General features: G+C 41.1%; 1 protein-coding gene across 2 annotated transcripts in view; it reads right to left on the bottom strand.

Annotated features, from left to right (window-relative positions):
* USP38 (ubiquitin specific peptidase 38) overlaps window positions 1–13,241 on the bottom strand; it is a 35,937-nt gene that overhangs the window by 8,286 nt on the left and 14,410 nt on the right. For both annotated transcript variants that reach the window (XM_019522135.1, XM_019522136.1), the window contains 5 exons: window positions 11,961–12,119; window positions 7,783–7,976; window positions 7,020–7,113; window positions 5,913–6,019; window positions 3,225–4,560 (listed from right to left, as the gene is read on the bottom strand). In XM_019522135.1, coding sequence (XP_019377680.1) covers window positions 3,225–4,560; window positions 5,913–6,019; window positions 7,020–7,113; window positions 7,783–7,976; window positions 11,961–12,119 — 1,890 coding nt within the window. The remainder of the gene's footprint in view (window positions 1–3,224; window positions 4,561–5,912; window positions 6,020–7,019; window positions 7,114–7,782; window positions 7,977–11,960; window positions 12,120–13,241) is intronic.

Below are 13,241 nucleotides of genomic sequence, written 5' to 3'. Positions count from 1 at the left end.
TCATAACCTATCCTACCAGATGTGGATGGCAGAGTACACAATTTTGGGGATCAGGGATAAAATTCCTCAGCTCCCAAAAATTAATTCTCCCTTATGTCTATTCTCAATTCAGATTTTCCTTAGAATTCAAAAAATAAGGAAAGACCTGTAAGTAAGCAAAACTTATACTGGTTATATATCCCTAGATTAGAGCCCTGAATGGTCCATATCTCCTTTCACACAGAAAAAGTAGAATCCAAGAGTAAGATGTTAAAAAAAAATATTTTTCCAATGACAGGAAATGCCAAATAACATTTAGCTAAAGGTGTATGGTGACAATTTGCTCCTAACAACAGTGGTGGACAGTTACAATTTATTGAATGAGAGACTCTGTGGAAGCAGATGGATTTAGAAAAAAAAGAGTTGGAGATGAGAAACAGCAAACCACTTTTTTTTTTTTTTTTTTTAATTCTCCCCCTCCAAAGCAATAGAATGAAGGAGGAAAAAAAATACCTGCAATGTTATAGATGATCCCTGTTGCTTACAGTTCCTTATTGTAAGTATGCACTAACATCTGAAATGTAATATTATGTTTGGCACACTGCTGTAAGATACTGATGTAGTCCAAAGTTTTTTCCCCGCAAAAAAACCTAGTGCAACCCAGAGGTCATCTACTGGAACAATTTATTTAGCTTTTTATGCATGTTAATATTCAAGATATGTATGTAGTTTAATATATTATTCTTCATCTTTATAAAAATTAAAGTACTGAACATGTCTAGAAAGCATATAATTGCTATTAAAAAAAATCCCTCCTAGGGTCTTCAATAAGAACAGAAAATTATTGTGTGCCTTATGAAGTATTGCCAACTTTCATGGTTTTTAGCACTGTTCCTAAAGTCTATGCTTCGGGAAAATGAAAAAAACCCCAAAACCTTAGCTCTTTCATATATACACATATATAAGTATAAATGAAAGCGCTAAGTTTTTCACTTTCCCAAAGCACAGAACACAACCAGAAGTCAGGAGACTTGGCAATACTGCTTCTCCAACATTTGCTTGACATTTGTGTCCTCCTCCTGTCAGGCGAACAGCCTACTATAAAAATATAAGAATGGCCAATGTGACAGCAAACACAGCAAGCCATCAAGACCTATACCTCCCACTTGCAATACGAGAATAGAGACACAAAGTTCATATCTGTTTAACTCAGTCTCCAGATTTATCAGAAACAAGATTTCTTTACAATACACCATACCCAATTTATTTGTCCCCCATGTTTAAAGGAACACCCATCCCACAATGTACTCTGGGGCAAAGTGGAACAAAAATGGTGAACAGCTTAATTCCTAAGCTGTAAGCCCCCACCATCTTGCTAACATATTCAAGACATGATCTTGAAAATCATTTTCAATTTGAAAAGTGTATAATTACAGAGCATTTCCTTTTGCTGAGGAAAGATATGATCTTTATCCTTGACGGGACAATATTAAGAGGCTTGAATTTAAGGAAAGAATACAAAGGAGGATAAACTGTCTCTCATAAAAGCTAAAGAAACTTTTTTTTAATTAATTTTTTTAAACACTGTGTTGACTGATTTGTCTTTTTAATTAGAGAACTACATTTGCAAGAAAGCTATTAACCTGGATTCCACTTGCATGCTACAAGTTAGTTGGGCTCACAAGTGAGAGAGTTTGTGCGCACCCCATAGCAAATGCCATTTGCTCAGTCTATGGGCAAAATTCATTTGGTTGACTGCCAAAATTTGATTTCTGAATTCATTCATGAACAGCTTTCATTGGAATTCTATAGCACAGCTAAAAGTCTATAGAAAGGAAACGTTTCTATGACATTTTATGTATTTGTTTTTATCCCTATTATTCTATAGAACTTAATAAAAAAGGTCTTAATAGGTTAATCCTGAAACCCAGAGGCAAGTATACAATGCTGATTTGAGCATTATTCAGCTCAGTAGGGGACCACCTTTTAGGCAGACATGCTACAAATTAGCCCCACACTCTGCTCAAGTACTGCTCCAGTCCCCACTGCCACATGCCATTTCTCCCTGCTTACCAAGCAGAAAGCAAGCACACAAAGGCTATACAGTGCGGCTGTATTTTAAACCACCGTTTTGAAAAATAGCAAACCAAGAATCCAGCTCAAACCCGCAATCCTTTATAGTTTTAAGTTCTGAAAAGCACCTGTAGTGACCATTAAGAGCTCTTCAGAGTGTGTTTTTTATTTTCAGCTTAGGTTAGGTAGACAGGGACATCTCTGATAATTTAACTTACTGCAAGAAAATTAACCAAAATGTTACTATACTGCACAGAGAGTCTCCGCTTAGAAAGAGGGATTCTCAAATGTTTATAGCATAGATTGTTTTCATACAGATTTACATAGGCAACAGCTTAATATCCTTGCTACACCGTGTACTTCAGGGTTTGCCAATTGGTGGTTTGAGGGATGCATGGAATCCCTGAAAGGTTAGCATGCAACCTGCAGGCTCCTGCCTGGCATCCACAAAGTAGCTAGAAGTCCCAAGCTGCAAATGCAAAAGGGAGCTCGGCTGCCCACAACACAGGCAGGTGCTGTGAGCATGGCAGGGGGAAAAAAAAAAAAAAAATCAGGCCACTTGTATTGTGGTGAGCAGGGTGGGCTCTGGCGGAGGGACTGCAGCGTATAGAGCTGAAGAAAAATTGGGAGGGATAGAGGGCAACAGGCTGCCTGCATTATATGAGCACCAGTGGGGGAGTGGAGCTGGGCAGGATGGGAGTAGGGTAAACTGGGATGCCTGTATTAAGTGCTCAGCAGGGAAGGAGGTGCATGCCTCATATCCACAGCCCCTGACCACCCAGAAGTTGGACAACCCTTGTGTAGTTAATGAAGTTAGGATTAGTAGCTTCTTGACTGTCAGCTCTTAAATTACTTTAAAAGAAGAAAACCCAGGGATATTTTACCATCCAGCTTTGCACAGAGTACAATCAATCAAAGGACCAATCCAGTTACCACTACTGTGGAAATTCTATAGGGAGTTGAACACATGAAGTTTTCCTGCAACAGATTTCATATAACACTGCGAATTGAAAATACAATCCATTTTACTGTATAGTTAGTTAAGTCATAACAAATCCTCCTATAGTTATGGAATCTACACAATTATCCTCAGAAAGTTTAAATACAGTGCACAAGTTGATCCACATTCCCTTAGAAAGTATCATCTTTCACACTGTATGTTTTTATCTTACCTGTAAATATAATTTATTGTCTTTTGTAATAGCATCCATAAGTTCTTTCTGAAGAGGAGGGTCTCCATTCACACACAGTCCATTTGCTGAATTGGCATTGAAGCCACCAGTGCTACACTGTTTTTTGTACAACAGCACATAGGCAGTGTCCTTTGGAAATCTACTGGTAATTTTCTGGACTGACTGAAATGAAGTAAATGTCACTCTGCTGTCATTAAATAGAAACCATTCTTTTGACATCTTGTTAGTGTCTGGGTCATTTTCTATAATTGCACTGGGATTCTCCCCTGCCAATAAATTATTGTGAGAAGAAATGAGAGACAGAGTTTTTGATTGATGGCACAGTCCAGAACCCGTCACATTTCTGGCATAAGAATAATAATGTCCACTTTCAGAGGATACACCAGAGTGCACTACAACAGAACTCAGTACATAGGGCACCAGTTGTGGGCAGTTCACTTCATCAGCACCAGAAGGCTTCAGTTTTTTAGCAAGGTTTTCTCCAATGTCAGAGAATTCAACATCCTCAGGCCAACTCCCTGACACTGTAGATAAAGGGGATGCAGTTCTTTTGACAGGTAACTCCAAAACAAGTGGCAGAGACACATTGTCCAAGATTTTACGTCTTATGTGACACTTTGGATCATATGAAAATCTCAGGAGTGTAAGAATGAGGTATTCAGGTTCCTCAACGATTTGCATAGTTTTCTCTGCATTCTGTAGAGAGGCACATGTTTCACAATAATACTTGTTTTCCCCATTAAGGATCTCAGGTGCCAGAAAATAATTCAGTAAGTCAGTAACTGAGGGAGTACTTTCATTTACTCCTTTCTGAGACACATCTGTATGATCCTTAACTTTGTTCAGAGCACAGTCTATAGTATTCTCCAAGTCTGGCTCAGAAGAAACATCTCCTGGAGTTCCTTCACTCATGACTGCATCAGACCCATCACCTCCTGCTGAAGAATTATCAAGTGCTGCTTCTTCAGCAGCCACAGTACTAACTTGCACCATACAGGCATCTTTCCCTTCACAATGTGTTATGGTTTTCAAGCTAACATTTTCCAAAGAAGTAGGAGGACAAAATGCCAGTGAGAGATCCGTGAAGGCTTCCTCTTTCTGAGAAGTACTTTTGCAGTTCAGACAGCATATACTGGTCTTCAGTTTCCCTCCAAACATTTTCTCAATTAAAGTTCTCTCTTCACCTCCTGTGCAAGGTGCTTCAGTAAACAGCTGTGCTTTGTGGGCAATTTCTTGTGCCAGGGACTCTTCATTCATGCTTTCAGGAAGCTTTGCTGAAGACAAAGCTTTCAAGGTTCTCTCTTCTTCATGCAGTCTGAAAGAAGAAATCCAAAGGCACATTATTTCCTAAAAGAATACTTCTGAAAAATTTCATGCAGCACTTTTAAAAAAAATTATGCCACTTAATGGAAAGGTTAGCTTATGAGACATTTAGCCAATTTTTAAGTTAGAAGACAGCATTTTTGTTAAGATTTTCATATGACCTGCATTCAAATTTCAATATCCCAAGTGCCATACATAATAAACACAACCCCAAAGGAGAGAGGGACTTTTATGAAAAACTGGAATTCTAAAGTGTTCAAATTCATAACAGTATTTTTACTGATTACTTCAAGATGCTATCTACTCATGCTCCATCTGAATCATTTATTTAGGATTCAGTAAGAAAGTTAATAAGGTTGCTGCATACATAGTGGCTTAAGGAAAACACAGCATTTCCCTCACCACTGTAATGTCAAGAACTCATTCACAAGAATGAAAGTTTCTTGGACAAAGCCTGGGCTGGGGACAGGTTTGTCATGAATGATCCTGGCATGAGCAGGGGGCTAGACGAGATGACCTGCAATGTCCCTTCCAGCCCTACTTTTCTATGATCCTAAGTTAGAACAAAACAAGCAAAAGAACAGACATGAAGGCAAGGGTGAGAAGGCTACTTTTTTTTTTTTTTTTCCCTGTTGGGGCTGCATTTTGTAGGAAATTGATTCAAAAGTGCAAACTGAGACACAGATTAAATGTGGCTTAAAATTCTTTTCTAGATATCAGTTTAGGTACATGCTCAGCTGTAAGCATAGGAGTAGTCCCACTGAAATTACTGGTAATAAAACCACTCATGTAAGTCTAAAAGGGGCAATTACTAACCATCAGCAGCAATGTGGTAACTGTTCCCGTACCTACTCCCACCCTGCAGTAAGCAAAAGCTTTAAAAAAAAAAGTCAAGACATCTTACACTCACTGAAACAGGACTAAATTACCACATATTATTTTACACTAACCACAAGGCATGGACACTTCCCACAGAGCAAGCAACGTATGAGAAGTCCCCTCCTCTAATCCCTGTCTGCAATTTGTTCAATTTGCTAATGAAGGTAGTTTTCATTGTCCACTTTAATGCTACAGTAGGACTAGCAAACTTAGTCACAATTCAAATATATCTAATTATTACGGCAATGTGTCACAGAGGTAGGACAGATAACCAGATTTTACAGTGCGTACAGAGGCAGAAGCATAAGCGATTCATAGAACATGCAAGAAGTGGCAGTGTCAGGAATAAGACAGGGAAGTCCCAACTCTCAATCTTCTACTGTAACCAGTAGAGATTTGCTCTTAAATAAAACTACAAATTATACAAGTCTGAAGATTTATCACTTCTTTTTGCAATACCCATACCTGTCTAGCAGAAACCGGAGATATTCAGAGCAGTCCTGCTGGGATCTAGGAGTAAACCAGGGTGGCCTGGAGGCCTCAAAGAAAATCCGAGGAGCATATGCCTCCCTCTATCAGATGGAATGAGGAAGAAGCTATTTATACAAGTATTATTCAATAACTTAGTTAAACTACAATATTGACAGCTGAAGTCTGAACTGCTCTTCTAAAGGAAGTGTTGAATACTGTCCATTAAATATATCATCTCCCTAAAAGTATTTTTCTATTATGGGGGAAAAAGGCATGCATATTGCATGCTTTACTAACTGTATCTAGTGCAAAAAAATAAAAATAAAATGAGCAGATGCTGTGTAAACTACAACTATTCTACTACTTGGATTCAGCATTTCTATTAGCTTGCTGATGAGTACAAACTGAAGAGATTGTGTGCATTAGTCCTTATCATTGGCTATGGCAATTTTAATTACATTTACAGTACATGTTACACACACTCCTGGACAAGATTGTTTTCACTTTTTCAGAGTGACACTAGCATTCTGCTAATACTGCATACTTTAAAATGATTCCACTCTTTAAAACTATGCTCATCTGCAGAAAATAAATTTTGCATGCGTTATTACTCTGTTAGGAAAATCTCTTCATGCCTCAAAACCCCATAAAAAGTTCTACTGAAATTCAGTTTTAAGAGGGGACTTGAAATGAAAAGGCCACACAAACTAAACTACTGCAGTCTTGGTGTTTAACCTATTAGATTTATTTTTAGGGTTAACCAGCTCTACCTTTCACCCACTTATAAAAACCACTTTGTCCCCATGTTACAGGGGTGCAGGTAGTAGCGGTTTGTCACCATGATATTTCATCTGATTTGGGAAACCTGGTGTGTGTGTTCCTTGAACTTATCAATACTTTATTTGTTTGATGGTGCCAGGTACTAAGTAATTGAAATAATTCTCACACATTCTTCTAGCAGTATCAGTTACATTTGCAAAACACATCTTGATCACATCTAGTACGATTAATATGCCTGCACCATCATGACCAGTCTTGAGTTTTGCCTTTTTGGTTAGGCTTGAGACAAAAGAAAAAAGATGAAAGTGATTGAACACCTACCTGTGTATGAGCCAAAAATGCAAAAAGATGTTGTAGCTTTCTCATTAGGGAATTGCACCCATTTAGATTTAAAGATAATACATGTCTTCTGAAACTGAAAAGTAAAAAGACAGGAATTTGTTTCTCCATCTACAATGTATCAACCCTGCAAAGAAAATGTATTTATTTGACAGAAGGCAAAACATTTAGTACATGCTTATATGTTCAGTAACTGCTTGTGTATTATAGAAAAGCTTAGAAACCTTTTTCATACATTGGAAAAAGAATATTCTAGAACAAGAACCAATTTATTGCAAAAAGCTCTCCCCAAGGCAGATTACAGGAGCACAGCAACAGCAAAAAGTATTTATAGTGAGTCTAAAAATTTAATATAGCACCAGAATTAGCACTGGGGGATAAAAACTTTGTTTTCGGCTGGGAACGAGAGTGCAATATGGCAACCGTAAGCCAATTTCAGACACTGAGAAAACTGAAAGTAATCACCTACATGATTACTCAAGAAGGTACACCACTACAATTTGACCCATATACATTTTATATTCATTTGACAGAAATGACTGAAATTTCTTTTATGACACCGCAGACTTAGATTTTAAAGTGCCCTTTCCTACATGTTCTGATTTAACAAATTATTACGGAGGGAAAAAAGGGAACATTGACACAGTTCCACTGTGAAACTAAGAGCTAAAGTACTTCACAAAAGACATAACTGGTTTGTGAAGAAAGTTTATTAAACATTTTGACATAAGTTTTTAAAACTTACTCTGTGGCCATAAAAAGTGCCTGAATAACGCTGTTCATATAGCATGTGTTCCCAAGATTGATAAGACCAGTTTTCCCAGTTTCAGATTTTCCAGAAAGTCTAGATAAACAAGATGGCAAGGAATTGGATTGAGAAGTCCAGGCACTTTGACTAAGAGTCAACTTAATTTTGTCTTCACTGGGCTTGGGCAGATCCTACAAGAGAGAAACATTTTTAAAACCCTTAACAACATGCTTCTGTATCTGTGTTCACAACATGCAATTCAGCCAACAAATGCCTTTTATTTCTTCCATTTCCCTGCTATCTTCCACTCTCCAACTCTCACCCCCTGCTAGCCTAGAAGATATGCTACAGTTGTCTTTGAAATTACTGGCAGAGGTATTGTTTGGCCAGCCATCAAAGGCTCATACTGTGCATCATGGCCAACCAACTTCTCCTCAAGGCTGATTCTATCAACTCTGATGCTATTCCAGGACCAGAGGTTTGGAGGTCACCTTTGATGGGCAGGTTCCTGCAATCTCTTTATCAATGAAAAACTCTCACATAAGTTGTATATGTTAAAAGCTGAACAGAGGATACTGTGTTCCTTCTTACAGACTTCTGTTCCATTAAGTCAGACTGCAGGAGTCAAAAAAAAAAAAAATTCAGACTAAAAACACTCAGAGCCGAGGCTAGATTTCCATCTTAACACACAAATTTATCCATCAGTACTTCACTACAATACTTCTGATAAGTTTAAGAGTGGCTTTGGCAAGTATATTATTACTTGACAGTAATGTGTTAAAAGCATACAGTATTGTAAGCTGCATGAAGCCATGGAGACTGATTTCTCCTATAGATTTAAAATGTGCATTTTTCCTTTTTTGCCATTGACCAGGTTGGTCAATGTGCATTCTTTTGTTACCCAACAATTAGCCTTAGAAGTAAGGTACAGACAATTCTCGTAATCAGCATGACATAACAGAAGCCCACCTACCCACAACATATTTTGTGACCCCTTCTACTTTGGCAGTTAGTTTCTTTTTCTTCAGCCAGGTCACTTGACTTACTAGGACCTATTTTGCATTTTAACTTATATCCCTGTACCATACTCCTAGTGTTCTGCATTCTTAGTTTTTACTGATTTTCACTGATAAATTCCCTGATTTTTTTTAAGTCATTCAGTTTTTACTGATTTACACCAGTTTTTCAGTTCAAATTCCTGTTAACCAGTATGAGTGGGGAAAGGCTCATTCCTCTATCGTGCCAGTTAACAGGGATTTGAACTGAAAAACAGGTGACACTGGTAAGCTAAAAGTGCTGCTGTGCCAGTTACCAGAGGCACAGGTTTTCGGGCAGACATGTGCGGAGCGGGGGGGGCTGTGGTGGCCATGCAGGGGCCAGGGGAGGGTGACTGGAGCTGCTGCTTGGGGGCCCAGGGCTCCCAGCTCCGACCCTAGGCGGGGCGGGCTGGGCCGCGAGAATCATTCCTGGGGCAGGAGGGAGTGAACTGCACCCTGGCAGCTCTGGCTTCGTCCCTGCCCCGGGCGCTGGGAGCTGCGAGCCCCGCCGGGGTGGGGGTGGTAGAAAGAGGGGTGTAGGGAGGGCCAGCGGGAGAGCCTGGCCCCATTCCCTGTGGCGGGCGCTGTATGCAGCTGCTCTGCACAGGCCCATGGGGTTGGAGTTGCTGCCTGGGACCATGGGGTTCCTGGCTCTGACCCTTCGCAGGGAGAGAGGTGCTGGTGCCAGGGTCGCCCCCCCCATGCAGCCATGTACCACTCCCCCCTCCACCCAAATGCCAGGGCAGCCAGGCAGCAGGAGGGAGGGGCATGAACGCAGCCAGGGAAGAAAAGCAGGGCATGACGCCACGTGCTTTCTGCTGCTGATCGAGGGGCATGCATCCCCTGGGAAGAGCCCGGCACAGGACCCTTGGCCTGCAGCCCTACCAGGGGGACACTAAGCAACAAGAGCTGCACCCCTGCATCCACTGACATCTCCCCCTACTCTGCTCCCTGCAGCAGTCCTGGGAGTGGCCAATGGGTTGTGCTGCACCCCTCCCCGACCCCTTCCTTTGTCCCAGCCTTACTCCCTCCTTCCCTGCCAATTTTTCCGATTTAAACTGATTTTTCCCCCCCTTTTCTTCCTTTTATCCTGCTTTCATCTTGGTTTTTATTTCAAAAATAAACCCCAAAAAATTCCTGGATTTTTTTTTATTTTTGTTTTGTAAATAAAACTGAGAATGCGGAACACTACATACTCCTGTCGAAGAGCATTCTATATCATTCCCAGGACTCTAGCAGTCTCAAGTCATTAGAAATACAAAATGGAGTAACCAAGTAAAAAACTGGATTATGACAATATCGCACCCAATTGGAGAGCATACAGAACTACCGAAGACACCTTCATTTCACTCAATGAAAAAAGCCTGCTCATGTTGTAGCACAACACAGAACAAGTAGTAAATAAATATGAGCAGACTGAAGCTCAACATAAAAATAGTGCAAGCCCTATAGTAGAAGGCAAGTGAAATAGTGTCAACCCCTCCATTCAGATTGTTGCATACCGTTAACAATAAAAATTTAAAATAGTTATTGCTTATTTAAATTCCCCAGATCCCTTCAAACCAAGATGAGAACACTACATCCCCATATGTCACCTCATCCCAAGCATTCATGGTTTTAACAGCAAAATATGCTCTTGTTATACTCTGGAAATGTTATTATATATCTTAAAGTAAATGTATGCTGTTGGGAAATAGTCAAGACCAGTTTGCTGGCTTAAGTTTAAATCTCAAAGCCATTCTTTCTATCAAAACCTCCTTAAATAGTACGGTGGTCCTGAAAATCCCGGTCACTGTACAAATTACAAACTTATACAAATTACATTTTTCACGTGCTCAGGGAACCCCTGAAAGTGCTCTACACTACAGCCATGCCATAATACATGTTCACGGCTTCAGAGTGCTTTTAAAATGGCCAGTCACACACACAAAAATAACCCTGGTCAAATGAAGTAACACATGGAGGTACTCTAAAAGCAGAATACTTTAGGGAACTTGTGATCCCCCCACGGTTAATTTTTCCTGCTTTATGAAGCTGTAAGCGGGGGAAGGGGAGAGAGCAGCTAGCAAGGAGCGGCCAACTGCTTTGCCTAGCCAGAGCTGGGCAGTGGGATAGAACTGAGCACCCCCCCCCCACGGGCCCCCCACAGCAACCCTGGCTGGGGTATTGGGGAAAGCCAGGCCCAGGCCACAAGGCAAGGAGGCTCTGTTCCACCCCCCACACCTGCTCTGTCCAGGCAAAGCAGCCAGCACCTCCATGTTGGCTGCTCTCTCCTCCACTAACAGCCCCAGAGCTGGGTGGCCTGGGGAGGAGTGGAGGCATAGTTCAACAGCCTCCTTGGAGGCTAGTGGAGTGCCCCTGCCTGCTGGCCAGGGCTGGTGCAGAGGCTCCAGCACCCCTGTTCCCCCTCTGCCCAACAGGCAAACATCTGTTGGTTCAGGAGGCAGGGGCAGGGAGGCTCTAACTCATGGCGGTTTATGTAAAGTACCATGAGTTAAAGTAGGATGCTACACATCTGTAGGCACCTTGGGAAAGGCATCAAGTAAATTTTTAAGAAATCCCTCCTTTCTAGACAGTCATAACAAGCAGTGTAAACAGAGTGGTGAAAAAGCATGAACAGATGAGAAAAAAGATGCAATAGAAGCTAAAGCAAAATTAATTTATCGTATAAAAATAAAACAGAGGCTGAAGACAGTAGTTCAGGGGTGACCAACCCAAGGCATGACTTCTATAAGTAGCAAAGGCAGACTCTGTATGTAGCATGTGGCAAGTAGGACAGAGGCCAGACAGCAGAGCAGCAGATCAGGTAGGGGAAAGGGCTTAATTTGTGGCACTCCTGCCAAAACATTTTGGCTCCTACTGCACTAGAGTGAGACAGTCCTTTCCCCCATCCCCCCCACCAGATCTTTACAGTAGGACCACAATTTAAAAGTCTATACTGCACAATGCTTGAGGTTATTTTCCCTGAGGACTGCAAGTATGAATCTGTAAGTACCATCTATAGATCTGATCTATGCTAATGATTAAGAGTTTTGTTTGTTTTTTTTAGCAAGGCTCTACCAACAAAAAAAAATGTAGCCTTACCAAATTACAGGTTTCATTACACAGAGAAAGCACTCATTGGTATTCATATTATACCTTTATAGCCTCCAGAATAGGTTCGTAGAGTTCTGGAAATCCTGAATAATGATACATCATACAGTGTATCAGCTCAGCCAGTTGCATCAAGAAAGCTGTACTGGAAGGCAGACCATCTCTCTTAAAGGAGTTAACTAAATTGACTACATGGGGAACAACCTATGCAAAAAATAAATAATGATGATAATAAAGTCAAAGCAAAACACATCTCCTTTAGAGAGTATTTTTTTCTATTTAATGCAAATTTGAGGTCCTCTATAAAAGTATGTTAGAAATCATTAGAAAGTTTTCATCAGAAAAATATGCATTATTCATCACTAGCCCATCTAGAATTTTCTAACAACACCGCTCAATATTCTTTCCCCACCCCCCAATATCCTCTTCAAGTTTTAACTCAGTGTCTAAATTAAGTTTCTAAGCAGACGAGAGTTCAGATGCACGAATTGTCAATGTTTTGCTTATAAGCAGGGATCCAGGTTTTCCATTTCCCACAGAAAAAAGTTGATTTTCTTCTTTAAAGTGCTAGGAGCATTGCACTGCCATAGCCACTTAGGTGAGGTGCTGCAGAGTTGTGCTCGCCCATCGCTGCAGTGGGGAAGGGACACTTTACCTTGGCGGTGTGGTGCTCCCAGTGGCAGTAGCAGCACAGAGCCTTCCCACGCTAGGTCCTGCCTACTGGGCTGCGGAGGCAGCTCCTGATCAGTGCCAGTCCACCATGCTGTAGCCCCACGCCCTGCTGTGGACACAAATCTGGGGGGGGCCCATGCTCCCACACTGTGTTGCCAATGACACTGTCTGTGCCCACCCATACCCACCCCCTTCCCCACACACTGGGGGCTGCAGGTCAGGAGTGAGGGACACACCAACAAGGATGCGGGTTGGGGGCTGTGGATTGGGATTAAGGAGCAACAGGATGAGCAGGTGCAGGGCACTGGCATATCAGGGCTACTCAGCATCAAGAAGCAGTGGGGGGTGGGGAGAAAGAGGCAGCCACAGCTGGACCTGCATCCTAGTGAATGAAGGACGCAATGGGAGCTCTGATTTTCCATGAGAAAAAAAACAAATGCCAAAATATATAAGTATTCAGAATGTATTTTATAATAATGATTGAAGTACTGGTATGTTTATAATTTAAAGGGAATTTGGAAGTCCATCAATAAAACATTGTGTTCAACATATGTACGTACTACGTATGGTGGTGGCATTTCAGTTTAATTGCAGAAAAATACAGATTGGGGGTTAAATCAAATAATCTGGGGGGGGGGGGGTTAATTGGAAAAA

The sequence above is a fragment of the Gavialis gangeticus genome, unplaced genomic scaffold (genome assembly GCF_001723915.1).
Source record: "Gavialis gangeticus isolate Ggan-Ray unplaced genomic scaffold, GavGan_comp1, whole genome shotgun sequence".
Classification (NCBI taxonomy): Eukaryota; Metazoa; Chordata; order Crocodylia; family Gavialidae; genus Gavialis; species Gavialis gangeticus.
This window is presented reverse-complemented; position numbering and strand designations above follow the sequence as displayed.